Source organism: Hippopotamus amphibius, chromosome 7 (assembly GCF_030028045.1).
Source record: "Hippopotamus amphibius kiboko isolate mHipAmp2 chromosome 7, mHipAmp2.hap2, whole genome shotgun sequence".
In the NCBI taxonomy this organism is placed as follows: domain Eukaryota; kingdom Metazoa; phylum Chordata; class Mammalia; order Artiodactyla; family Hippopotamidae; genus Hippopotamus; species Hippopotamus amphibius.
In genome coordinates, this window is record NC_080192.1 from 142,636,084 (window position 1) to 142,660,472 (window position 24,389).

At 52.8% G+C, this 24,389-nt stretch overlaps 1 protein-coding gene across 2 annotated transcripts in view; it reads right to left on the reverse strand.

The window, feature by feature from the left end:
• Nucleotides 1-53: 53 nt before the first annotated feature.
• The window catches only part of ASAP2 (ArfGAP with SH3 domain, ankyrin repeat and PH domain 2), a 167,956-nt gene continuing 143,620 nt past the window's right edge, over nucleotides 54-24,389 (reverse strand). The window contains exons 17-28 of one of the 2 annotated variants that reach the window (XM_057742112.1): nucleotides 23,917-24,106; nucleotides 22,529-22,614; nucleotides 20,673-20,788; nucleotides 19,617-19,684; nucleotides 18,364-18,477; nucleotides 15,904-16,156; nucleotides 13,415-13,549; nucleotides 11,679-11,850; nucleotides 5,591-5,640; nucleotides 5,051-5,142; nucleotides 4,488-4,610; nucleotides 54-2,839 (exon numbers count right to left, since the gene is read on the reverse strand). In XM_057742112.1, the coding sequence (XP_057598095.1) occupies nucleotides 2,765-2,839; nucleotides 4,488-4,610; nucleotides 5,051-5,142; nucleotides 5,591-5,640; nucleotides 11,679-11,850; nucleotides 13,415-13,549; nucleotides 15,904-16,156; nucleotides 18,364-18,477; nucleotides 19,617-19,684; nucleotides 20,673-20,788; nucleotides 22,529-22,614; nucleotides 23,917-24,106 (1,474 nt within the window). In that variant the 3' untranslated portion in view covers nucleotides 54-2,764. The remainder of the gene's footprint in view (nucleotides 2,840-4,487; nucleotides 4,611-5,050; nucleotides 5,143-5,590; nucleotides 5,641-11,678; nucleotides 11,851-13,414; nucleotides 13,550-15,903; nucleotides 16,157-18,363; nucleotides 18,478-19,616; nucleotides 19,685-20,672; nucleotides 20,789-22,528; nucleotides 22,615-23,916; nucleotides 24,107-24,389) is intronic. The other variant, XM_057742113.1, reaches the window with a different exon arrangement.

Genomic DNA, 24,389 nt, shown 5'->3' on the forward strand with positions numbered 1-24,389 from the left:
ATAACCTGTGTGTCACAGCAGTGCCCTCGGTGAGCCGTGAACAACGAGAACTTTCTGAGGAAGACCAGGGCCGTCTGTCCTGCAGCACTGGCCAGTGACGTGGTCTCCCTGGCTCGGAGCCCTGGGCAGGCAGAGGTCTGGCCCTGGGACCCGGGTCATGCTGGTTTGAAACGGTGATACTGCCAGCACAAGTCACAAAAAGTGAAACTTTCAAAGTGTCTTGTCAGGATAACATGCTCGTAAACCACAATAATTTATCTTCAGGATAATTAGAGATAATAAAAAAAACTTTCAAAGGTTGCTGCTCACAAAGTTATACACTGTAAAGAATCGTGTTCGGCAGGTGCGTGTATCTTTTAAAGGACTTTTTATATACAATGCTTTACTAAAGATTAAAAACATGAAAAACACCATGTCCATTTAAAAGTATTTTATTTTTTTTTCCAGTCAAATGACTAGTTAAGAAGAAGAGTAAACTTATTAAACATGCTCTAATTAGGACAATGAAAATAAGAACTGATTTAGGTTATACAATATATACAGTTGCGCTGCAACTAGACCGAAGTAATCGAGTGAATGACTTGAGTATCATACATCTCAGACAGCATCCACGCTGCAGATCGTGGAACCCACCCCTTCACAGATCACAGAGTAACCATTAGTCTGTGGACAGTTTGAGTCGCCATCCCTGGAAGTCAGATCTGATGGGAAACGGCACACCAAATGCCAGAATCCTGCAGCTAAGTTCGTGACATGTAAACTTTAAATATAAATAGGTATCTACAATGTTTTCCTTTCAATTGCTTTTTTTTTTTAAATTTGCAAAGAGCAAATAACTAGGAAAGGATATTAGTAGGGAGGTTAATATAATTCCTCCTCTGGCAAGAGTAACATGAATTACTGCACAACAGCACCACCAAATTGTAGACTGGAAAAATATTTCCTAGATATTTATGTACCAGTGAACCTGGTATATTAGTTTGGGGCTGGTGCTCAAATGTTGACGTGAATCAACTCTAATTGCTTATGTAGCTGGCACCACGCAGTCAAAAGGCTGACTGTAAGATACGGAGGGCTGTGTTAAAATGTACATAGGAAGTGCACTGTGCAAAACATCTGTTTACTTTCTTAAATCTATGAGAATTCACTAAATGAAGGGTTCAAAAACAGAAATTAACAATTAGTGAAAACAGATGTAGTGCTTTTAAAAACGAGTTTAATTACAGATCTAACACATTTTTACCCGGAACTTTGAAAGGCAAATTGCCATACATCATAAAACATTCCAGTTTGTTCTGTCTTCCTTTATAATAACAGTGAAAAAAATACAATGCAATTAAAAAGAAAAAAGCTCTACACTTAACAAGAGTCTTGTGTAATAAAGACAGGCTGCTTCAATCAAATGTACCATCATAAACGCAGTAACAGCGTTGTCGCCTTGCTTTCCAAGCCTATTCTTAAATTTACTCCTTTACTTTTGGTAAAAATCTAAGTGGGCATTATATGCCTGTTTATTCTCAAAGACTGCCAAAATTTCCAATATACCTACCATGAATCTTAGGCTTGTAATTACTAAATAGAGGTATGATAGTCAAGTTCATTAAACTAATGAATTCTGATATTATCATATACAACCTAATCCCCCCACCCCCAGTAGCTTAAGTTTAAGAATGATATTGATGGACTTCAATAGTAAAACCAGGATGTTTGGGAGTATTTTATTACCTGGGGACCTACAGATTTCTGATATGCTCCTGATTACAAACAGATGGACAGATTAAATTTCAAGACAGTGTAACTACCATTCCTGTTGGTATATTATATAAACACAAGACACTAAACTGAGTAGACATTCTCCTGAGCTAGAAAGGGAAGGCAGTGGTACACTCAGCAGGAAACGGCAGGTATGTGGTACTAGGGGTCTGCGCCATGGTACTCTAGCTGTGACAAGGGAAGCTCAGGAAGGCAAATCCCAGAACACCTAAAGCAGATAAACGAGTTTACAGAACTGTTTTGCAATCCAGCATCCTGAGTTTTTAACCAAATTCAGGAAATGCAGTTTCATATAATCTGGAACTGAATTAACTGGTTTGACATATGTCATAATAAACCATCCGCAGTCGGGTTAAGTAGGCTTGTTCACAACAGGTTACACACACATGCAGAATACAGTGATAGCTGCAACCTTACACACCGGGGCTGGAAAGTACAAGGCTTATGTATGCATTTCCCAGTTGCTTTAAACAAACACTGCGTGGACTTCAAAGGAAATCTTTAAAGATATCTTTAAAAAAAAAAAAAGTCTTTAAAGGTGAACTGAAGCATTTTATGCAGAAAGCGTGGGCTGGCTATTGGAAGCAAGTTTACTGGCTTCCTAAAAAGAATAATTGTGCTGAAGGTCACTGACACCAGAAAAATGGCCAAGAAAAGCAGGACGAATTTCTTTCCAACACTCAAAACGTTTTTAGGTTCAGCTAATGCTGTAGATTGAGGATCTTGATTATGTAGTTAAAATAACTTCAGTTCACCTTTCAGGAAATTCAGTTTTTCCTAATAAAAGTAGAGTGACGTTTCATGAAAAACAAATTATAAAAACAATTCAGTGATATATATAAATTGCCTTCAAGTTTTTAAAGCAGAAGAGTGGTGTTAGAGAAAGTGGGTTACCATACAATTCATGAAACGGGTTATCTGGCAAGAGTTTTGGTACCAACAATGAAACAGGACATCACTTTTAAAGCAAGTGTTTTCGTTCAGTAGCAGTTTAGTCAGCAATAAAGTGCACAAACGACACGGGAAATGCTCCTTTGCGACTGGGATCTCCATCAATGTGGCCGATCTGAAATGAATAAGAGGTGAGACTGTCATAAAAATTCCAAATGTTGGGAACTTTGAAGGGCATTATAGCACCTGGAGGAAAAAAAAATTGGAAGAATCTCTTCCGGTAAAGAATCACTTAGGTTAACACACCTGAACTGTTTTTTTCTTACACTCGCGCTTCAAATAGCAACTGCCTACTACCCTACTCCTATTCTGGGGCGTCCGTGTCTGCACAGAAGCCCCCACCTCAGTCCTAGTGGTCTCGGGGGGCAGGCAGGACAGGCACTGACCACCATCCCCACATCTCTTTTTTTTTTAATGGATGAAGAAATTGAATGTCATAAGTTTGTGAGCTGCAAAGTCACAGAAAGTGGCAAATGTGAGTTAGCCCTATTTAAATGTAGTCGAGCATGTATAAAAGACTTCATTAAATCCATTTACTTTTGCTCTAGGAAAATTATGTAAGTTACACATCATCTGATCGCCACAATGTAAATTAAGTAGGTAAATAAACATCTAAAAGAAAATCACCAAAATAATAATAATTATTATGATTATTACTATTTTTGTGAGGTGGGCAAGACCCTGAGATTATGGGCAGCATTTACTTTCTTGATACCTTTCTGTATTTTCCACAGTTTTGGAAACGAACAGGTATTTTCCAGGTGGCTAAGCCTGGTGTCAGGCTGGAGCCCCATCCCTGTGCTGGGCGACGCACAAGTGTGAAGGCCAGACCCACCTCAGGTCTCAGGGCTGTGTGTGCGGGAGGGAGGGAGGCAGGCAGGGCCCCGGAACCAGCCCGGAGGAGCACCAGGAGCTGCCTGCCTGGAGCAAAGCTGCCAGAGGAGGGAGTTCTGGGCGCACAGGCACTGGAACCCCTCTAGGGGGAGGCCACGAGGAGAGCCCTGAATCAGCAGCACCAGAGGTGGGTGCCTGCCTGAGTTGCTTCACAAAGGCCCTGGAGCAGAGAATGCACAGCATGGCTCACACGGGGCAGCGGGCGTGCCCGGCTAGGGACTCTGACCCACGCTCCTGGCCCTCGACAGAGCGGAGTGGTTTCTGTGAGTCCTGGCCGTGTCCTGACGGCAGCTGTGACCCGTCTGGTACCCGAGCTCAGCCCCCAGAGCTGGGCCACTAGTCCCGGGCTGCGGGCGCTGCCAGGAGCGCGGGAGGCCTCCTCGAGCGTCCAGCTTATGACGGCCCCCCCCCCCCCCCCCCGTGGGCTTCTGTGCCAGCGCTGTGATGGTGCTGGGTCACCTCGTTTCTCAGACGAGGGGACTACGGCCTAGCAACATAACCAGCTTGCCCAGGGCCACCCAGACTGACCCCGGCCAGGTCTGGACACTCAGGGTCATTGGCGAAGTGCCACGCTCACCCCCTTCTAGCGCCACCCAGATGCCACAGCTGGTTCGGGACCAGCCCGACACCCAGCGCCTCTGCTCTTGGGGTCAGCGTTTCCTACGTTCCTCACTCCACCAAACTTGTGATGCCAGGGAGCAGGCACCACCGAGAAACCCAAAGCCTCATCACAGACTCTCAAGGTTCCCTGGGGACCGCAGCCCACGTGGCCTGCCCGCCCTGACAAGGGAGGACCCCTCTCAGAAGTGGGGGTGCACGGGAGGGCCAGATGAGGCTCTTCAGGGGAAGAGACCCCGGCCCCGACTCACCCACCACTCCTGGTCCTCCTCCCCGTCCACAATGATCACATCCCCCTCGGAGAAGGTCAGCTCGTCCGGGTTGTCGGCCACACAGTTGTACAGAGCTTTGACCCGCTTGGGCTTCAGCTTGGTCTGTGTCAAGGAGAAAAGGGCTCGAGCTTAGTGTGCAGGGAGGCATCAGCTCCGGGGCAGAGACCTGGGCCACTTTGCTTCCAGCTGGTCCTGAGGACCCCTGCAGGCCTGGGAGCCCACAGATGTCAGCATGGGGCAGCTCAGGGCAGGGGGACCTCCCGGAGGAGGCCGGCCGAGGGGAGAGGAGGGAAGGAGAAGGGAGAGAGGCGGCCCAGAGCCTGGTGTGCACGTGGGGGTCTGCCCTGGAGCCTGAAGGGCCCAGCCCACCAGCTGTGAGCTCTGGGTTGCAACCTGCTCAGATCCAATGGACCAGGTACCCAGGAAGAAGCCTCCCCCACCCCAACAGGGGAAGAGGAGCGTCTCCTCTGAGCCCTTGGAGAATAACCCACACACTCCTGGCCGGAGGAAAGAGGCAGAAAGGAAGCGTCTCGTCCACTTACCGTCTGTGACTTCCTGGGCATGGGCGCTGGGGGCTGCATGACCATGGCGTTGGACAGAGGACCCAGAGCTTCTGTTCCAGAGAGATCCACTGCTTTAGGGCCAAAATGAATCAACGTCACAATATGCCCCCTCATTCATCACCACGAGATAGAAACAATGTAAATGCCATTGTGTCACATCCACAAGGCAAGTTTCCTGGGACTTTCTAACCATTGAGGGAAAGTCCCCTGAAGGCCATAGAAGCTTGTGACTTCCCTGCAGCTGTCTCAGAGTGAGGCAGACGCCACAACCTCCTCCACTGACTCCCAGGCCCCGCCAGGGTCTCCCGGGTGCCCCCACTGGCAGTGGGGGACAGGAATGCAGGGTTTGGTACAAAGCAGTCCTGGGAGCAGAGGCATCAGAGGCTCTGCGGAGGGCGGGGTGGCTGCCAGGGCAGGACAGCTGGGCCCTGATACAGGGTTGACCACGGCTGGAAACACCCTCAACTTTTGCCCCACAGACCAAGCAGAAATTAACCCGGTTTCACATGAAATAATTACCAGGTCCTCTTGGCTGGCCTTTGTTGGTCAGTGGGCTCGACTTGTCAGGCCTACAAAGAAGCGAAAAATAGATTCACTGTAAGTGAGGCCTGAAAGGCACGTTACCACCCCTACCTCACTCCCTTTCCTAAAGTTGGAAATGGGTGAGCTGACTTTGTCAACTGCCATCCAACTACCTTTTTGGACAAAGGAAGAATGAGAGGCCCAGAGGGCAGTGCCAGATTGAAGGTTCCTGATTCCTAAACCAGGCTCCTCCTGAAGCTCTCCTGTCCCACGTGAGCCCGCCGTTGACGTCCCGGGTCTGGGCTGGAAGCTGGGCCCCACCAACCAGCTCTGCCCGCGACGTACCCCATCTCCTCCCGGCGCGGCCGGGTCTCTTGCTGAGTCAGGGTGGGGCAGCCTCAACCCCAGGGCCCCGGTGGCTCTCCAGGACCTGTCCAGGCACCACTGGCCCACGCCACCCATGCGTCTGTACTGTGACCCCACTGCCAGCAACCGCCGTGACTGACGTGGCTCCGCGCCCCCTGCCCACCCCTAGGACGACACGTTCAGCACCACAGGAAGGAACACCAAGGCAGGCAGCCGGCTCCCGGGGCTGGCGCACGGGGGTCTCTTAACTCGCGGGTGGGCCTGGGCCACCGGGCTCCTGTGAGTCAGCATTTTCATCTGCAAAAGGTGTGACACCAGTTCTGTAGACTCTCAAAACAAGGATGAGTGACAGACGTCTGAGATGGGCTGAGAGAGGAACCCAACTCCGTTCCCACGCAGAGCCGGGCACGCCGCCGGGCCTGATGCATGACAGGAGGGGCTGGAGGGCAGAAGAGGCGGACGGCACGAGCAGGGGACAGACGGCTCTCCGCCCAGGCCCGCCCAGTCAGCGCTGCCTCTGCTGCCCCGAAGGAGCCCCGTCTCGGCCCCGGTGCCGCAGCCTCAGAATGAAGGTGGAAACACAACACCGATTCTGCCCGTGTTTGCAAGGGACTAAAGAGGCAAACTAAGTGCAGACCCCACCAGTCTGACCAGCCTAGCCATCTGCTTTCCATCAACGTCGAGACAGAGATCACACTGACTGCCGGCCCTTCACCAGTGGTCAGTCTCCCCAGCTGTAACGCCCGCAGGAAGGCCTGATCCTGAGACCCTGGTCAGCGAGCCTTTCGTGTGAAGCACCAGAGGGCAATGTTTTACGCTGTGGGGGTTACAAGGCCCCGCCATGACTACTCAGCACCGCCACCGCACCATGAAAGCAGCCACAGGTAACACGTGAGCACACAGCGTGGTGGTGTGCCTCACCCTCTATCATGGGCACTGCAATCTGAATTTTATACAGTGTCCGTGTGTCATAAAATACTCTTCTTTTAGTTTCTTTCAACCATTAAAGAATTAATGGGTCATATACGAACCCAGCAGCAGGCTGGAGCCAGCCTGGCCTGCGGGCATAGCTTGCTACCCCAGCTCTAAGAGAACAAACTCAAAGTCCAGATTTACACCCAAGAGAAAACTGGTGGGGGGAGGGGCGCTCCTTCTACAAGGAAGACACACCAGTGTAATCCTTTGAAAACAGAACTCCACTGGGCAGTGACATGATCCCATCCACCCCAACGTGTCTGGGGGTACTCTACCACCACCCACTTTGCCCCACTCCCTACCCTTCCTTTCTGTCACATGAGGTGAGAGAAAGGGACTCCGTGAAGCAGGTAAAACCAGGTACGCCTGTGCTAGGGGGAAACGCGTCCGGCAGGCCTGCGAGAACTCTGCTGAGGACCAAGGAAGCAGCGACAGGCCTCAGGACAACTAGAAAGCAGGAGCCTGAGACCTTGCACTTGGCAGCCAACACCCTGATGACTGTTGGCTGCAGCCAGGTTCTCATCTAGAACTTCCGCACAGGATTTGGTGTCTTAAAGGACAGCAGCTTGGAAAGAGCAAATCTGAGGGCGCTATATACAGGGGAAAAGAGAAGAAAGCTAAAGCAAGGCACAGACCCAGCACAGGAACCAAGAGCCTGCGGTGTTCAGTGCGGACCTGAGAGCACACTCCTCACAACACAACTTAGCAACCGATGAGATGTCACACGCACTGTTTTCAGAAGAGCAGGGCAAGGATACGTACGTTATATTTTAGGAACAAAACTTGCAAAGCAGCACTAAAAAGTTCTGAGAGTCTTCTGGTAAAAGACATCAGAATGAAGTACATTTACTTCTACATTCTCCCAAGGAAAAGGATTTTAAAAATTTTAAGCCGAAAAGAACAAAGAGAACTAAGAGGAAACAAAAGTCTGGAAGCTGAGAGCAGAAGGGTGAATCCTACCCGCCCCCAGTTCATCTGGGAAGGAGACTCCGCGTGCAGTAAGGGAAGCCCTGAAGGACGCCCGTTCGTGCTTCCAAGCCTCCAGGCTCATACACCCGAGGGAGAGGGAGGCAGAGCAGGGCATCAAACATGAGGACTAGCCAGAATCTGCTTAAGGGGCTATTGCATCCCTGGTCCCCGCCCCAGCTCTGAACAGCGTAGCAACGGCCCCTCGACCACTGAAGACCAGAGCTCCTATCCTCGGGGAGGGTGGAGGAGGGGGTGCCTGGACTGGGGGATGCTGGGTGTGGATGTTGGGGGCAACTTAAAAAAACCGAGGGACGAGGTAAAAGCTTATTTTTATTTCTGTATTCAACTCCCAGGAAACCTGCTCCCTTCAAGCAACAGAGCAGAAGAAGGCTGTTCTCTAAAGACCCTGCGGTGTCCAATATCAGGGCTCCCCAACAAAACGGCCAGTGAGATCACTCCATGGGAGATCCACACCGGCTGCTCTGTGCATTAGGGTACAGTCTGCCAATCAGTTTCTAAAGCCGCATCTGAAGTAGCAACTTAGAGGTAGGGAACACACACGCATAGCGAAAAGCCTCTAACAAAACAGGAGTCAAAACAAAGAGGAAAGAACGTGGAAGAGTCAAATTCTGCAGAGAAGCAAAAAATTATACTAAACACACCCCCACCCCATCATTAACAGTGTGAGATGAGAGAAAATGGTTCCATGAAACAAAAAGGCTATTATTAACTTGAACATGATATGACAGCAGAAAGTTGAGAAAACCCCCCAGAAAGTAGACTATAAAAGCAAGCAAAGAAACAAGGCAGAAATGGAAACTAGAAGGCGGCTGAGAGCTGGGCCCTCCGCAGTGCAGAGCTGCACTTCCAGGCCCCGCCTCTAGGTGGAGCTACGGGACTGGCTCCGGTCAGAGGAGGCTGCACATCACTCCAGGAACCTGGGGGTCTCCCTCTCCCTGCAGCGTGACCCTGGGCCCAGGGGATAGAGATGGTGGGGTCAGGAGCAGAAGGGCTCTGGGCCCCTCACTCACCCCTTGGGATTTCTGCACAAGCAAGAATAGGGACACTCCACTGCGTGTGAGCAAGAAGTCAATTCCATATGTTAAACCGCTGAGATTCAGGGGTAGGCTTTTAGAACAGTTAGCTTACCCTAGCAAAGAGAAAAGATGATACACAGAGGAAAGGCCCAGGGTATCTGATGTGTGAACAATAAGGATTATACTACAGGTGAGAACAGAAAAATACAGATGTTAAGTCACACACAAAAAAAAAAAAACGAAAGAAAGAAAAGGAAGGAAGAAATTTCTCAGATACAGGATGTAGTTTATATCCTGAAAGGCTCCATCATCTTCTTGGTGGTGGGGATGAAAACAGACCACCCCAACCCCCACCCTGGGGAGTCAAAGCATGGACAGGAGGCCTGGCTGGGGCGTGCCTGAGTGACACAAGGAAGGCCTCCATCTGGCTGGGAGCAGGGGGTGGCCTGGCAGCGGAGTCAGAGCCCCAGCCAGGTAAAGACCCTCCACATAGGGTCCCAGATTCCAGCACGGAGAGGAGGCTTCTGCACAGAGGAGGAGGTAGAGGTGGAGATAGATTAGATTCATAAGGGTACTGATCAAGTAAGTAAACATGGGAGCCAGATTTCTCCCCATTGGAGAAGGGGGTAACAAGTGCAAAAAGGGAGAAAACTAGAATAAACCCCGTGGTGCTTTTAAAACGTTGCCCCAGGGGCTTCCTAGGTGGCGCAGTAGTTGAGAATCCGCCTGCCAATGCAGGGGACATGGGTTCGATCCCTGCTCCAGGAAGATCCCACATGCCGCAGAGCAACTAAGCCCGTGCGCCACAACTACTGAGCCTGCACTTTAAAGCCCGTGAGCCACAACTATTGAGCCCATGTGCTGCAAATACTGAAGCCCACGCGCCTAGAGCCCGTGCTCTGCAAGAGAAGCCACACCAACGAGGAGCCTGCACACCACAACGAAGAGTAGCCCCTGCTCACCTCAACTAAAGAAAGCCGGCGCACAGCAACAAAGACCCAACACAGCCAATAAAATAAATAAATTTAAAATGATAATAAAAAATAAAAATTAAAAAAAAAAATTGCCCCATACTGTAATCATTATTGACATGGGAAATGTTAATAAACTATTGCTAAAAAAAAAAATGCATGGTACCAAAATAAATAAATAAATAAAAAACACTGCCCCATGAGATTTCCCTAGCAGTGCAGTGGTTAAGGATCTGCCTGCCAATGGAGGGGACAAGGGTTCAAGCCCTGGTTCAGGAAGATCCCACAATGCCGCGGAGCAACTAAGCCTGTGAGCCACAACTACTGAGCCTGTGCTCTAGAGCCCGTGTACCACAAGAGAAGCCACCACAATGAGAAGCCCATGCACCACAACTAAAGAAAGCCTGTACGTGGCAATGAAGACCCAATGCAGCCAAAAAATAAATAATATGAAAAATAAAATGCTATCTTTAAAACACTGCCCCAAATTCCTTATGGAGAGCTTGAGTCTACGAGCACCCCACCCTGACTGAGTCTGGGCTCCCTCAACGTCAACCAGCAATATAAGGTCGACGTGAGGTCCTGCCAGCTTCCAGGACTTGTTTTTGGGCCCAGCCACCGTGATGCGAGGAAGCCCTCACCACATGGAGAGGCCATTACACATAAGTATTCCAGCCGACAGCCCCCGCTGGGGTCCCAGCTGATGGCCGGCACCAACCAGATGTGCAGGCTGGAGAGGTCCCTGATGACATTAGCCTCCAGCTGATGAATCACTTTCTGTGCTGAACCATCCCTAGCCCTTGAGTCTTTTCAGTGAAAGGCCCAGATATTGCAGAGCAAAGACAAGCTATCTCCCCTGTGCTGATTCAAATTCCTGACAGAGTCTGTGAGCAGAACAAAACAGTTGTGTCTTATGTCAGTCAATTTCAGTGTGGTCTGTTACTAAAACAACTGAAAATGGAAATAGTGTACACTCATGGATTTCAGTATAGACAAAAACAGAAACAGAAATAGATGTGCTTATACATGTATACATGCACACATGTATACGTGCAAATACATGTGTGTGTTTATGTGTGTGTCCCTAGTTCTGAGCACTCTGAGGGCCTGCCTGGGAGCACTGACAACACTGAGCACCCAGATGCTGGCTTCCTTTCCACTAAATGAACATCATCTCCACTGAAAGGAACCGTTTTCCCACCGTAAGGATCCAGGCTGAGCTAGCAACTGGACCCCTCTGCAAGTCAAGGACGTTATTTAGACAAGTGACAAAGCTTGGAGTCTGAGGTTTGGAAGGTAGCATCCATGTGTATTTCCTGATTTTGCTGGTTGTGTTGTGTTTCTGTAGGAGAACGTCCTTGTTTGTAGGAAATACACTCCTCGCACCGCAGAGGGTCTGTGTCCTCAACATAGCCCTGTGAGTGACCAACAAATAAGACCTAGAGGCCTCATGTCTTGAGGACTTTAATTCCCCAAATCCTGGCGTCTGTACTAAACAGAAATCTAAATTCATCATGTGGATGTAAGATACACACTGGTATGAGATTTTTGCAGTTTAAACCTTCTTGATAAATTACCTTTAAAACACCTGAAACATAACAAATTAGTTATGTACACTGCACCTGAAGGGTCACAGGAGTAGAAACATTGGAGATTTCAAACGTTCAGAGACATTTCAGCAGGTGAAGTTATGGGGCTGTTGCCCCTGGGAAGCAAGGATGGCCGACCTGGCCTGGCCCGAGGGGGACCCAGAGGAGAGGCGGTTACCCGGGAGCTGGCCTCTTCTGGGGGAGGCGGCTGGGCGGCTGGGGCGGCAGGGGTGGCGGCGGGGCTTTGCTGGATGGGAGCCCGGGCTGGGCCGGCTTGCTCTGCTGGCTCAGGGCTTCGATCACGCTGGGCGTTTTTGCTACTGGAGGGGGCGGTGTGGGAGCCAGGGGGTCTGCGGAGAGAGAAAAGGAGAGAAAGGCAGAGGGTGAGACTTCAGGCATCACGCTCCAGGTGTTCTCACCTGAGGGCTTCCGATAAGGGCTTCCTTTTCCTTCCGCTATTTCATAAGGAAAAAACCTTATGAAACAACTTTCGTTGAAGAGTTTCAGAAAACAGTATTGGCGGGGAGTCCTCCCAAGCCTCAAGTTAGGATTAAAAGGCTTCTATGAGCCTGGGAGTATTTTCTCAGTGGGAACCCGCTGTGGGGAAGCCAACTGGGTTTTCCCCCTCCATGGGCACCAGAGAAACAGCAGCAGGAGGCCTGGGCCCGGGGCTGGCACTGGTCCTGCCACCCCCCACCCCCGTCGCTGGCTACTGCCGGTCAACCCGAGGAAAGGCTGTGAAGAACTAGCTGTAACAGCTCCCGGCTCCCGGTCTGCAAGGGGCAGGGTGGCGAGTTTATCATTCTCTACACTTTATAGGTGAGAAGGCTGATGCGCTCACCAAACTCACGGTGCTCATAGGGCTGGGAGCCGGGCTTCGAGCCCACAAACATCAGGGCCCCCCCAAGCGTCCAGCATTCGCGTCCCGCGGCCCCTGTGGAGGCAGCCACCCGCCCTGGGCCTGGATGCTAACACCTAAGGAGCTGGGGTCTCCTCTCTCCCAGGACAGCGGGGGGCAGGGGTGCCGGCTGAGCAAGGAGGGATTCAGTTTAGTGTTTCTTTCCTTTTTTCATTCTTCCTTCCTTTTTCTGCTTTACAGGAGAAGTCAAAAGGCAGACTCTAGCATGCAAATCTCAGCCCCGGGGATGAGAGAGTGCGAAGGAAAGTGGGCTTCTGAGACCTGCCGGGGGCCCCCAGGACCTGCCCCCTTGCCATCTGACTTGAGTGTGCCTAAGCTGGGTGTCCCCTGCCCCACTGCAGCCTCTGGAAGACCCCCTGGCCACAGCTGCCTACTCTGTCCCCAGGGCCCGGATGGCACTGCCTGGAACCAGGGCTGGGCTCCTCCCACTGCAACTCCAGGTAAGGAACCCAGGGGACCCCTCAGTGCTCCCAAAGCGGCACCCCACCCCCTGACCCCGAGATGCCGGACCCCTCCCTCCTACAGCATCCAGGTCTCGCCTCCCTGGTCCAGTCGACACCCACCCCACCAGCTCTGCAGCTGGAAAAAAAGCCTCTCCCCCCAGTGCTGGGACTCTCACTGACACGTGACACTGAAGGGAAACGCAGACCAAGTTATAATCCACAGGAACACACCCCAATACTGAGAACCACTAATGGCCAAAGGAAACCCTGGGACCAAGGTGTGAGAGAAAGAAATGCTGCTGAAGTGCCTGGGAGACAGAGGAGGACAGGGAGGGGCCCCCACGGAGTGCGAGACAGACAGGAGTCTGCTGCTGGGGAGGCGGTGGCGGCCGCAGGGCTGGGGCCACGGAAGAGCCACGGGCCCCCAAGCAGTGCCAGGCAGCCGGCAGTGTGCAGACCGAGGCTCTCTCCCCACACGGCTGCTGAGAGACCCCCCAGCCATCCAAGTGTACAAAGCCCAAAGGCAAGAAAGGAAAAAGGAAAAAAACGTACTGGTCGATGTCACGCGGAGAGGGGGCAGCGGTGGATGGACAGCTGGCGGATCTGACGAAGATCGCTGCCGGCTTACACCGTCCACACTTACAGAGTTTGTCTTCCACAGGGCGTTAGCTGAGGAGGCTGGCTGAACTGCACACGCACGCACGTGCACACACACGTACGAGCACACGCAGGCATGCACACACACGCACACGCACGAGCACAGAACAAAAACAGAAACAGAACACTGCATTATTGATCCTCTCCCCTACAAAACGGTAAACATGGCCCTTCTAGAATAGTGTTAAGGCCACAGATAGGACGCGGATGTAAAAAAAAATCTGGAAGACAGAAACCAATACACAATGAATCAATGATGCTCCTGGGAAAATGCCCCGCTGGTCTTCTCAGTCTTACCGATTTTATTTCTCACATGTGAAGTGTCTGAAAAGGGAACTGATGACCACAGTGGCCCTCCTGAGCGCTGCACTCGGGGTCGGGACACCTGCTATCTCTACCCATCCAAGTGCTCCCTGTGGGGTCACCACCTCGCAAGCGGAGTACCTGTCCTCAGAGCACGTGGAGAGAAGGGTATTTCTAGCTGGAAGTCAGCTCAGGTGACACACCAGGGAGACGGCACCGCCCCAGTCACATCCCTCCTCCACCCACGACGCTCCCCCTCACTGAGCTCAGGGCGCAGGGGTGACCGTGGCCCACACAGTGGGCTGGGCCTGGAGATGAAAACAGGCCACACCAGGTGGGCACAGAGCAGACGTGGGGTCAGAGGGGGCCTCCACGTCTGCTGGGGACAACATCCTCCTTGGTGCAGGGCCCGACAACATCAACCCAGTTGTATCTGTTGAGTGGATACTCCGCATGGATCGCGTGTGGAACAGACGAGAACAAAGATACCCTCTGGGAGATTGGCAGGGATGAAGGGCCATCTCCATCATCAAAGGAAGAAATGCAGCTAACTGTGGGAGTGGTAGGAAGAAATGGGAAAAACCCCAAAACTTTCTCATCCTAAGACTTTAAGAAATAAAGTTGAACAGCTTTCCATTCCTCTTCTGTGACCCAAAAGAGCAAAACAAAACCTTCCCTCACATGATACACACAGTCAGTAAAAGCCACTAATAGGGTGGAGACAACCGAATCAGTTAGTTCCAGCCCTATAAGACAGACACACACCGCCCCTGGGATCTGGGAGGAGGGTGAGGACAGGCAACCACCATGGCAGACCCATCACCGGGCCCCCCATCTGGGGGACGCGACCTCCTTCCTTGCTCAGGGGCCTCCCCATCAAGCCTGGGAGCCGTGGAGGAACGGGCTCTGCAGGAGGGGAGGGAAGGGGAGGGGCGGGGCTGGTTTCCCGGTCTGCTCCTGAGGGGTGCAGCTCAGTGACCGACAACAGGTTCATCAGCTTCTCCGGGCCTCCCTGAGCGCCAGGGCAGAGCCACGTGAGAGGCTCTACGATACACCCAGGGCAGCAGCAGGGGAGGCAGGGGCACAGCCAGCGCACATTGTGAGCGCAGACCCCGCGTGATGGCGCCCGGGCTCACCCTCCGCCCAGGCCGCGCAGCCTCACCACCACTCGCCTCCATGCCCCTCCCAGAGAGCAGCTCCTGTACAAACGCAATCTGGCAGTTACTTCTGGGACCACCATTGGCCTGCAGCAGCCGCAGGGCTGGACATCACGCCCCGGGGAGGCTCCCGCCCCCTACCCCCGGGAAGCCCTCCGGAGGCCCCAGCCCAGAGCCGGCCTGGCTACTTGCCGGACCTGCCTTCAAGGAGCATGATGGCCAGTGGGCCTTCAGTGCTGGGCAAAGTACTTAACTTTTGGGGGCTTAAGTTTCCATTTTTACGAAAACAAAAAACAGCATCTGTTGACTCAAACTCGCTACGCTGTGAGAGAGCCGCTGAGGTGAGCACAGCAAGCTTTAGCACTTAAGGCACTGGTGGGACCCTCGGGGACTGTTTTGTATTTTTACAGTTAGGCTGAGCACTGTTTCCCAAATCAGCATCTTTTTAGCCTTCATTTCATGGGGATCACAGAGATGAGAAATAACCAGATGCCACAAGCTGCCCGAGCAGAGGGACAGGAGATCAAAAGGGAACGAATGAAGGCAAAGGGAAGGGTGGTGAGGGGTGGACAGCAAAGAGAAAAGGACCAGGAAGAAGATCTGCAGGAAAACAGCCAGGGACCAGGAGCTGACCCTTCCGTCTCAGGCCTACCCTGGTGGCGTCCCTGCATTTCCTGAATCACATGAGCCACACCCCTGCCCAGAACAAGCATGACGTCAAGACACTCTATCACCATCCTAAGAAGGACAGAGTTCTTCTACGAAGCAAACAACATACGTGCAAAACAAAGGATCCCAAGTGAAAACCCATGTCCTGACGCTGGCCCACATGTCAGCTGGTTGGGGGCAAAGCCACTATAGACTCCCCAAAGCAAAACCCCACCCACACCACTAGTGCACCCGGGGCTACCAGCAGCCCGGTACCTTTGGCAACGTTCCGCGGGGGGAGTGGAGGGGCGCTGGCGGTGCTGGGGGCCGCCGGCGGGGTGGGCGGGGGGCTGCCGCTCAGGATGGCTCCGTATGTCTCGTTCTGCAAGATGCTGGGCACGAAGCCCCTCTGCTTGTCCTTGGCCAGGCTGGCGGCATCTCGGGCCAGAGACGCGGCGTTGGGCTGCAGCTGGCTGGAGCCCAGCTGGTAGAAGCTGACGGGCCGCTCTTCTCGCCGACTGGGACTGGGCTGCGGGGGTGGTGGACAAGGTGTGAGAATGCAGATCCGCTGACCTCGTGGTCACAGCAACGGAGGTACTGGTGACAGCCTCAGGGACACCAGTCTACTGGGGCACGGCGCATTTTTACTGTTATGTGACCGCCGCAAGACCTAAAACTCACTCTTGTCATGTCTTTTAATGGAAACACATCCATAAAAAAAAGTCATGATTTACAAAAACTGACAATTCTTCATTCTGTGAAGAATTTAAAATATAAGCTCTTTCAGTTTTACCAGGCAGAGGTCCCTCAGTCTGGCTCTGTACTTCACTGCATGTCGCCTCCGTCAACACCCTTCCCAGATGGCAGGACAGCGCGCTGCTCTGGGCACCCATAGCCACGACTGACTCCCAACAGCTACACGGCTAATCCAGGGGAGACCAGCGTCTTCCTTTCACAGGAGCTGGAACTCCAGAGAGTCCTCTAACTCGGGGGTCGGCAAATCATGGCCCGTGGGGCCACCACCTGTTTTTATAGTTTTATTAGCGAGCAGCCATGCCCATCACTTACATGCTGTCTGGGGCTGCTTTCAAGCCTGCCTGGCAGAGCTGAGGAGTTGCAGCAAAGACTGATATTTTATGCCCACAAGCCTAAAACATTTATAATCTGGCCATGTACGAGTTTGCCAACCCTTGCTCCACCTGAAGGTCATGTGCGTGCAACCATGGACTTGGGTAAATTAGATGGAACTTGTATTTCAAAGTCAGCTTCGTTATATTATCTGTGATCTTGTGCAAGTTAATCTTGCTGATCCTATTTCTCATCTGTTAAGTGGGTCTAACTTTATTTTTTTATTTTTTGGTCTCACCACACGGCATGCGGGACCTTAGTTCCCTGACCAGGGATTGAACCCAGGCCCTTGGCAGTCAGAGCACGGAGTGCTAACCACTGGACCGCCAGGGAATCCCCGAGTGGGTCTAACTTTAACTGCCAGCACAGTGCCCGGAACTTAACAGGTATCAGTATCGGCTGGCACACCCTCCTCCCCTCACAGGACCACCCGCCTGGTCAGGGCTGTGGCCAATCAACGGCTCACACCCAGCTCTGGCACACAGAGTCAATGGCCAGCGGCTCTTCATTCCCAGTTTAAATTCCAGCAGAGCCTACAGCTGTGTGCACCACACCTGCCGCGCTCTGCTGGGGGAGGGGATGAAGTCGCGCGGCTGCGGGGCTTTCACTGGGTCCACAGCACCTGCCAAGTCACCGCCCCCATGACCCTGGGAATGTGACCTGTGCCTGATCAAGAAGCCCTCGCTCCAGGGCAGGTGTCTCAAACCTTCTCCCCTTTTCATGACAGATCTAAGTATAAAACAACCAGCTCCTCTCACTTTGATACCATTTTATAGCTAACTCAGAAATTCCTTATTCTAAGAAAAAGTAAGTGTGGATATTAACTACTCCATAAACCAGGACAGTCCCATATGTTTCGGAAATGCCGTATGTGAATAATTAGACATCAGTGCACATCAGGCAGGATGTTAAAGTCCTACAGTAAAAATTAAAAGGTGACACGGCATTCCCACTAATTTCACAGCAGCTAGGTATATGGGCCTTGGAGTCAGTCTTCCTGGGTCTGACTCTGAGCTCTGGGTGAAGGTGCAACCTTCCAGGGGTTGCCCCCATGTGTTCAAGACAGAGCATCATGAGGGAGGCTGGACCAGGAGGCAAGAGGCGCAGGTCAGTCTACAAATACTGGCTTCACCGCAGCCAAGTCATTCCCTCTCGAGGCTTGAAGGACCCTGTCTGATAAAGGAATGAGTTGGACCCAGTGATCTCTAAGGGTCAGTGATTTCAATGAAGGTTTTAAAGATCAACTAGGTGAACCTGATCACTGCTTCTGGGGGAACCTGGCTCCTTATCACATCATCTGTGGTGAGAGAACTTCCTCTAAAATCCACTAGAATCAACAGCTCTCCTCATCCTTCTCCCACATCAGAAGGTGAGCAGCTGCCTCTGATTCCATAATTAACGTTCCTGTAAACATCTGCAGGAGCTGGGAGACAGGAGGCAGCTGTGGGAAGCGTACAACCAAAAACCTACTGAGATCAGTGGAAGCGAAAAGTAAACTGTATTTCTTTTCCCACGAAACAGCTTTCTGCCCAAACCACAGGCCAGGACCCGCAGCGCCCTGAGGGATGCTGACCAGAGCCGCCCGGAGTCTCACAAGCGGGCACAGACCTGCAGCTTCTCATCGACGTCGTCGTCGCTCTCATCCAGGTCTTCGTGGAGCAGTCGCCACTCATACTCGACGTGAACGTGGGAATTGAACCTTCCGGATAAGGCTTGGGTCAGCTGAGAACAACAAAGCACTGTCCGTGACGCCGGGCTCGCTCGGCCTTGTAAAGCGGCCGTCCGCCAAGATGGACGGCCGAGAGGCAGCGGGCAGAGAACCCGCGCCCCAGTGTGGGGCTGGCTAATTCCATTTGCTGCGTCTCAGGTTAAGCGCCCTCTCTAATCCACAGATAACCTTGAACTCAAACCCGCCAACTCCCGTATAGTGCTCTTGAGCTGCAAAGTTGCAGCACACAGGCAAGGGCTGCTGGAGACCTGAAGGGTGACGGTCAGCCCGCAGATGCCCACACCTGCACGTGGGAGCACCTCAATCTGAGAAGGAACGTGCCCACTAACTGTTAACCCTGCTTTTCCTGACCAGCACGAGAGGATGAAGCCCTGCAGAACATGACGTGAGTGACTATTTTCTCAATTCTCTCTAGGAAGGCAGACACCAGCTCCATTCTAGGTGCACAGGAGAGATGTTAACCCACTGGATAAATGGCTGTCTCAGCACATTAGGGTCTTAATTTTCTCGAAACCCAGGTAGTAGCCATGTGGTCTTGGGCAAGTCACTTAACCTTCTGTACCTGGCTCATCTGTAAAATGGGGTAACAGCAGGTACCTACTAATTAATGTCCTAAGGTAATTATCAAGATTAAATGAGTTAACGGACATACGGTGCTTAGGGTAATACCTGTTTCTCATCCTACAGCTCTATAGCATCGACTGTTAATGGCTCTATTTACTGAGCACTAAGCACATGTCCACTGCTTGACAGAGTTCACCAATAGTTCCCACAACCACCCTGCAAATGGGTGTCGCTGACTCCACTCTACAAATAAGGCACAGCGGAGAAAGCTGGCGTGCCCTTCCCACGTCACAGCGGTGGAGTCCCCACAAACCGGGGTAGTCTGACCCAGGGGGCGGGGCTCCACTCACCCCAGACACGGCCAGGGCCGCCATCGACAGGTCCAGCCTGCACATACTCACGCGTGTCACCACAGGGCAGCTGGTCACCTCCTCTCTGAAGGTGCCCTGGGATGCTTTTTCTGAGCCGTCCCCTCTAGACACTGGCATCTGCTCAGGACCCTCTTGTGGGGTGCCGAGAGAACCCCCACCCCTGCCACCCTGCCCTGTCCACGCCGGGGGGGACTTACCAGCTCCTCACAGCGCTCATGCCTGAGGCGCTTGGCGATGTCCAGCGGCGTCTCTCCGGACTCATTAGCTAAGAGGCGGAGGCAGACACGTTACGACAAAAACAAGCAAAGCTCTGACACTGAGAGGCAATTAAACAAAGATCCAGCGAAGCAACACTAATGAAACTGAACACAACTCAGGAAACCCAGCTAGTTTGCCCCAGTCGGTGCTGAGCTGTCCTGAAACCGCACAGAAATGCAGCAGCGTGGAGTCAAAAGGTTTTAAGAGACAAGGTTTGAGCTAACCATGAAAACAAAACCACTGAAGTGGCCAATTAATGTAAGTAAATAGCCAAAGTATGTCATTGAATTAAGCAGTTCATGGTAATTCTCTAACCAAAAGCACTGCTAATCTAGCTCCAGGCATCTCACTGTAAAAAACTTTATACCTCCTTTTAAGCAGTCTGTAGATTTGGAATTGTGTATTTTCTTCTAAATACGCCTCAGTCGAGGTTTAATGATTAATTAAAAAAGAAAAAAACCCAACTTGGCTCAAGCAGGCGTGTGCCTCCTTTCCACTCTTTGCTGTTTACCAGTTCTTCAAAAGCTCCTCCTCAGGACACCAGATGCCCTCGGGCTAGACTGTGCCTGGCTGGCTGCAGGTCAAGGTCCCATGGGGGAGAGAGGGATGAAGACCAACCAGACACGGCCCCTCGTGCAGGAGGCTCGGTGCCAGTGCACGCAGGGGCAGTGAACAGCGACTCCTGCCAGTAACCACGCCCACCCAGAGCCAGTGAGGGGCTCAGTCTGCTCCCAGGTGTGGGTCATGAACCGGAGGGCGAGATGCCCAAACCGCATCCAAGTTCACCTGGGCACCAGCGACCGCTACAGCGCCATCCTCTGCCTCTCAGAAAATGCCTGCACGTGGCGGCAAGCCTACAAGACAGCGGAGGAAAACTGCTGATAAATACGAGACCACAGCAGCCTTGCAGAGCGGGCCTCTCTCTCTGCTGGGCGGGACTGACTCCCCAGCTCTGCCCAGAGCCCCGGCTGGCGCTGCGGGGGCGGGAGGCTCACCGATGCCGATGGAGGCCTTGCCCCGCAGCAGCAGCTTCAGGCACTCGGCGCTGTCGGTCAGGCAGCAGTAGTGCAGGGCCGTGCTGCCCTTCCCCGTCTGTTTGTCCAGGTTCCCACTGGAAGGACGGGGACAGAGGAGAACAGTGAGTCACAAGCCGGAGGACTGGGGCTGCCGGGCGAGCACTGGGGCCCGTGGGCGGGAGAGCAGCCCGCGCTCAGAGTGGCCGAGGGCAGGGTCTTTCTCTCAATCCTCCCTCCTCCAGGGCGTGGAGCCACAGCGCCAGATCTGCTTGTGTGCACGAGGAGGCCTCGGCTCAAGGCCATCAGGGAACAAAAATGGCAGAGCCCGCCACCTGTGTACACCCGAGTGGGGCAGGTAGGTGAGCCTGGCATCCCTTTCGCTTCACTGGCAGTGCCCGCCTGGGCCTCAGGAAGCCTGGTGACTTGCCCAGTCTGTCCCACACAGACGTACAGGGTGAGCTTTTCCCATCTTACTGACAACACTCTTGAGAGGAAGGGGAAAAGCCACTTTTCCAAAGTTCAGAGTCCCCAGGCTCCTCTGAGCTGCCCTGAAAACAGGCTACGGGGCAACTGTGAGGAGACCACAAAGGTTCTTCCCACACAAAACAAGACCAGGTGATCCCAGGACGAGCCACTCAACCCACTGGTGGAGGCGGCCCTGGGAGTGCAGCCAGCATCACATTCTGAGCGGGACACACATGTGGGGACAGAAGAGTGACCACCAGGAGGTGATGCCCATGGCTCCACCAGGAGGAAACCAGCTACATTTACTATTTCTTTTTTTTTAAAAGCAGCTACATTTTCAGTGTACAAAAGGAGCCTCATTTCTGCTCCTCCCTCTACTCCTGCTGCCCTCCTCCCATTCTGGAAGCAGAGAAATCCAGGATTTCCCTTCTCCTGCCTCGGAGAAACCGCACCGAGGGGGATGGCACCACTCAGCTGGCCACGGAGCCCCTGCCACGCTCCCGGCACTGGGCAGGCACTCAGCCTCCATCAGAGGACAGGGCTGTCAGAGCAGCTTCCCTAGGTGTCCAGGGAACTTCCGGCTCCTGGGGAAGGAGCTGACCGCCTCCAAGCTCCTCTACCTCTGGCCATGTCTTCATTCCTGCCCCCAGGAACAGGTGGGAAAGCCAGAAGACTCAAACTGCAAAAATCTCTCCTTGCTTTTGCACTTCTGAACTTTCCGTTCCATCTAAAGCAATTTCTGTGGCTTTTCACCAGCACCACCCCCCCCGCCCCCAACCCACCCACCCACCCAAAGCCACAACCAAGGAGTCAGATACACCTTGACAGGGCTTCACCACTGGCCTTCAGCTGCGAGGCAGGCCCCCTCACCAAGGGAGGCAGAACATACCAAACGGGACGACTGCGGCCGAGGAAGCCATCCGTGCACGTCCCCGCTACGGCAACTTCTAATTAAAAATAACAGCTTTTCCAACCAAGCAAAACGCCCACAACCCAGAGTTGTGGTTTACAAGCTCAGCGCAGCCAGCAGCTGGGGGAGAGGCTTTGCTTCCTCCTTCCCTCTCCCTCTGCTCAGGGTGCCCTGCCTGGACCTCCTGGGGCCCCCACCTCACAGGAATTCAGCAAACCTGTCGACGGGGCATCTCCCTGAGTCCCAGACACTAGATGCGGGATCTTGCAGACACCAGGAAGGGGCTTTTTCAGGATTGCGCTGGAACACCCCACACCTGGCAGCACTTCCCTATCCCGTGATTCCTATTCCGACCCCGGGGAAATGCCCACATCTTGGCCACACAACTGAAGCAATGGGGCAACCCTCAGAAATACCAAGGAACAAAACCAAACACCTTCCCTAATTTTAGAACACCTACCTATTCTGAACTAAGAAGTCCACAATATGAAGAGAAGTCCGGTCCACGGATCTGACGGCAAGATGCAGGGCAGTTTCATCCGGCTCCTGCAGACCAAGCAGAAACATTCCAGAATTCCAAGGGGGGCATTCAATTCTGTGTCCACAAAGTGAAATCATGTATTTCTCTTCCAAAAGCCTCTTGGTCTTTCCTTTGAAAAACGTATCTCTAAGATACCTAGGGCCCCTTTAATCTCCATGGCAAACTCTGCCCTTGGGGACCTACAATTTAGACTGTTCCTGTTCCTCCTTACTCCACAGGAAACAGTGAGGAATCAGGGGTTTCGCTGCGAAGTCCTCTCAGTCTTCCTGTCCCCATTCCCGCATCTCAACACGAGGTCTGCCTGTAAGCAGGGGTCTCAGTTCAGACTCCAGGAAGGTTCCCCAGGCCTCTTACACCTGCTCCCTGGGTAAATGTAAATGTGTATTTTAAATACAGGGCTCATGTTTTTCATTCTATCCTTATGGGTAAAGCCATCAATGCTAACACCTGGACTATCTTCAGTTGGTACTGAAGGGCACATGACCACCACTGCCTTTTCTGAAAGTAAGTTCTGGCAGGTGGGAGAGAAGAATCAGGGCTGTTTCAGGTGGGTGGGTGGGTGGACAAGAGAGCTGAGGGGAGATCCAGGTAACAGGGACACGGGGCAGGGGAAAGCAGCCCCCTCCACCTGCCCCGCCTGCTCGGCGGCCCGGGACTACCCCCTTGCCCCCGGCTGCAGCACAGCTCAGGCTGAGCACACGTGGCCCCGGGTGCCCTGCCTGCAGTTCCCTGTCTTAGTCTCGAACCTGAACACTGAGGCTCCACACAAGGTGCTCAGTGGCTAAGGGTGACCCAGTCCCGTGCGCCTGCATCCTGAGGGTAAGGAAAGTTCAGGGGCTGAGTGTGCGTCCGCGAGAGCTCCGTGGAAGAGAATTAGGACACACCAGCGTGACACTGGTGGCTTCCCGCAGGCGGGTCCAGACAGTGAGATCCCGCCCTCTTGGCAAAGCTCCCCCGGGGAGGAGGGGAGGGGAGGGCAGAAGCCCACCAGGCCTGCCCCAGCTCCCCTTCCTGGCGCGGCCTTGGGAGCCACAGCTGAGGCTTGGCTGGGGCGCCTAAGCTACTCTCAGGAGACAGAGGCTGCTGCTTAGGCTCCTGGGAAGATGCTCCTTCCCCCAGGGATGGACTTTCTTTCCAGAGCTGCCGTGACAGTTCTGGTTGAAGCATCAACCACTAATTTCTTCCCGCAGAACTCAATGCCTCTTCTTTCAGAGAGTCACGTGACTTTGTCAGCATTTCTGATGACGCTGTCTGGCCGCTCCCGCTTCCCCACCCTTTCTTTTCTGTTTTTACATGTCTTTTCTTACATGTCCATTGGCCAGTGGGATTTTTTCTGTAAGATCCACACCATCAGCGTAAGCCTGGAGTAATCCAAAAATATCTCTTGTTTTGACGGCCTCACAAAGGCTGTGAAGCTTTGCTGTGTGATCCGCGTGTTTCTTCCTTGCGTACTTCCTCTCGATGTACTTGGCAGTGATGTAGTCCTTTCTCGCATTCCTAAAATCAAACATAATTGCACCGTTAATGATTAAGGGCTTCTACTGAAACATCCAACATCCATTCATCTATACTTAAAAAAAAAAAAAAAAAACTGCCCCCCCACCCCCCGCCCCGCTTTGTAAGCAGCAGCACCAGCAGAGAAGCACGAGGCAGGAGGCAGGTGCTGTGAGGCTCTCCCACAGCACCTGCGCTTGCTCTGCCGCCCGCACTTTCACGAGGCTGGAAACCCTCTAGGTGCCAAGACAAGGGGCATCAAGGCCGCGGTCTAGGGGCTCAGCGG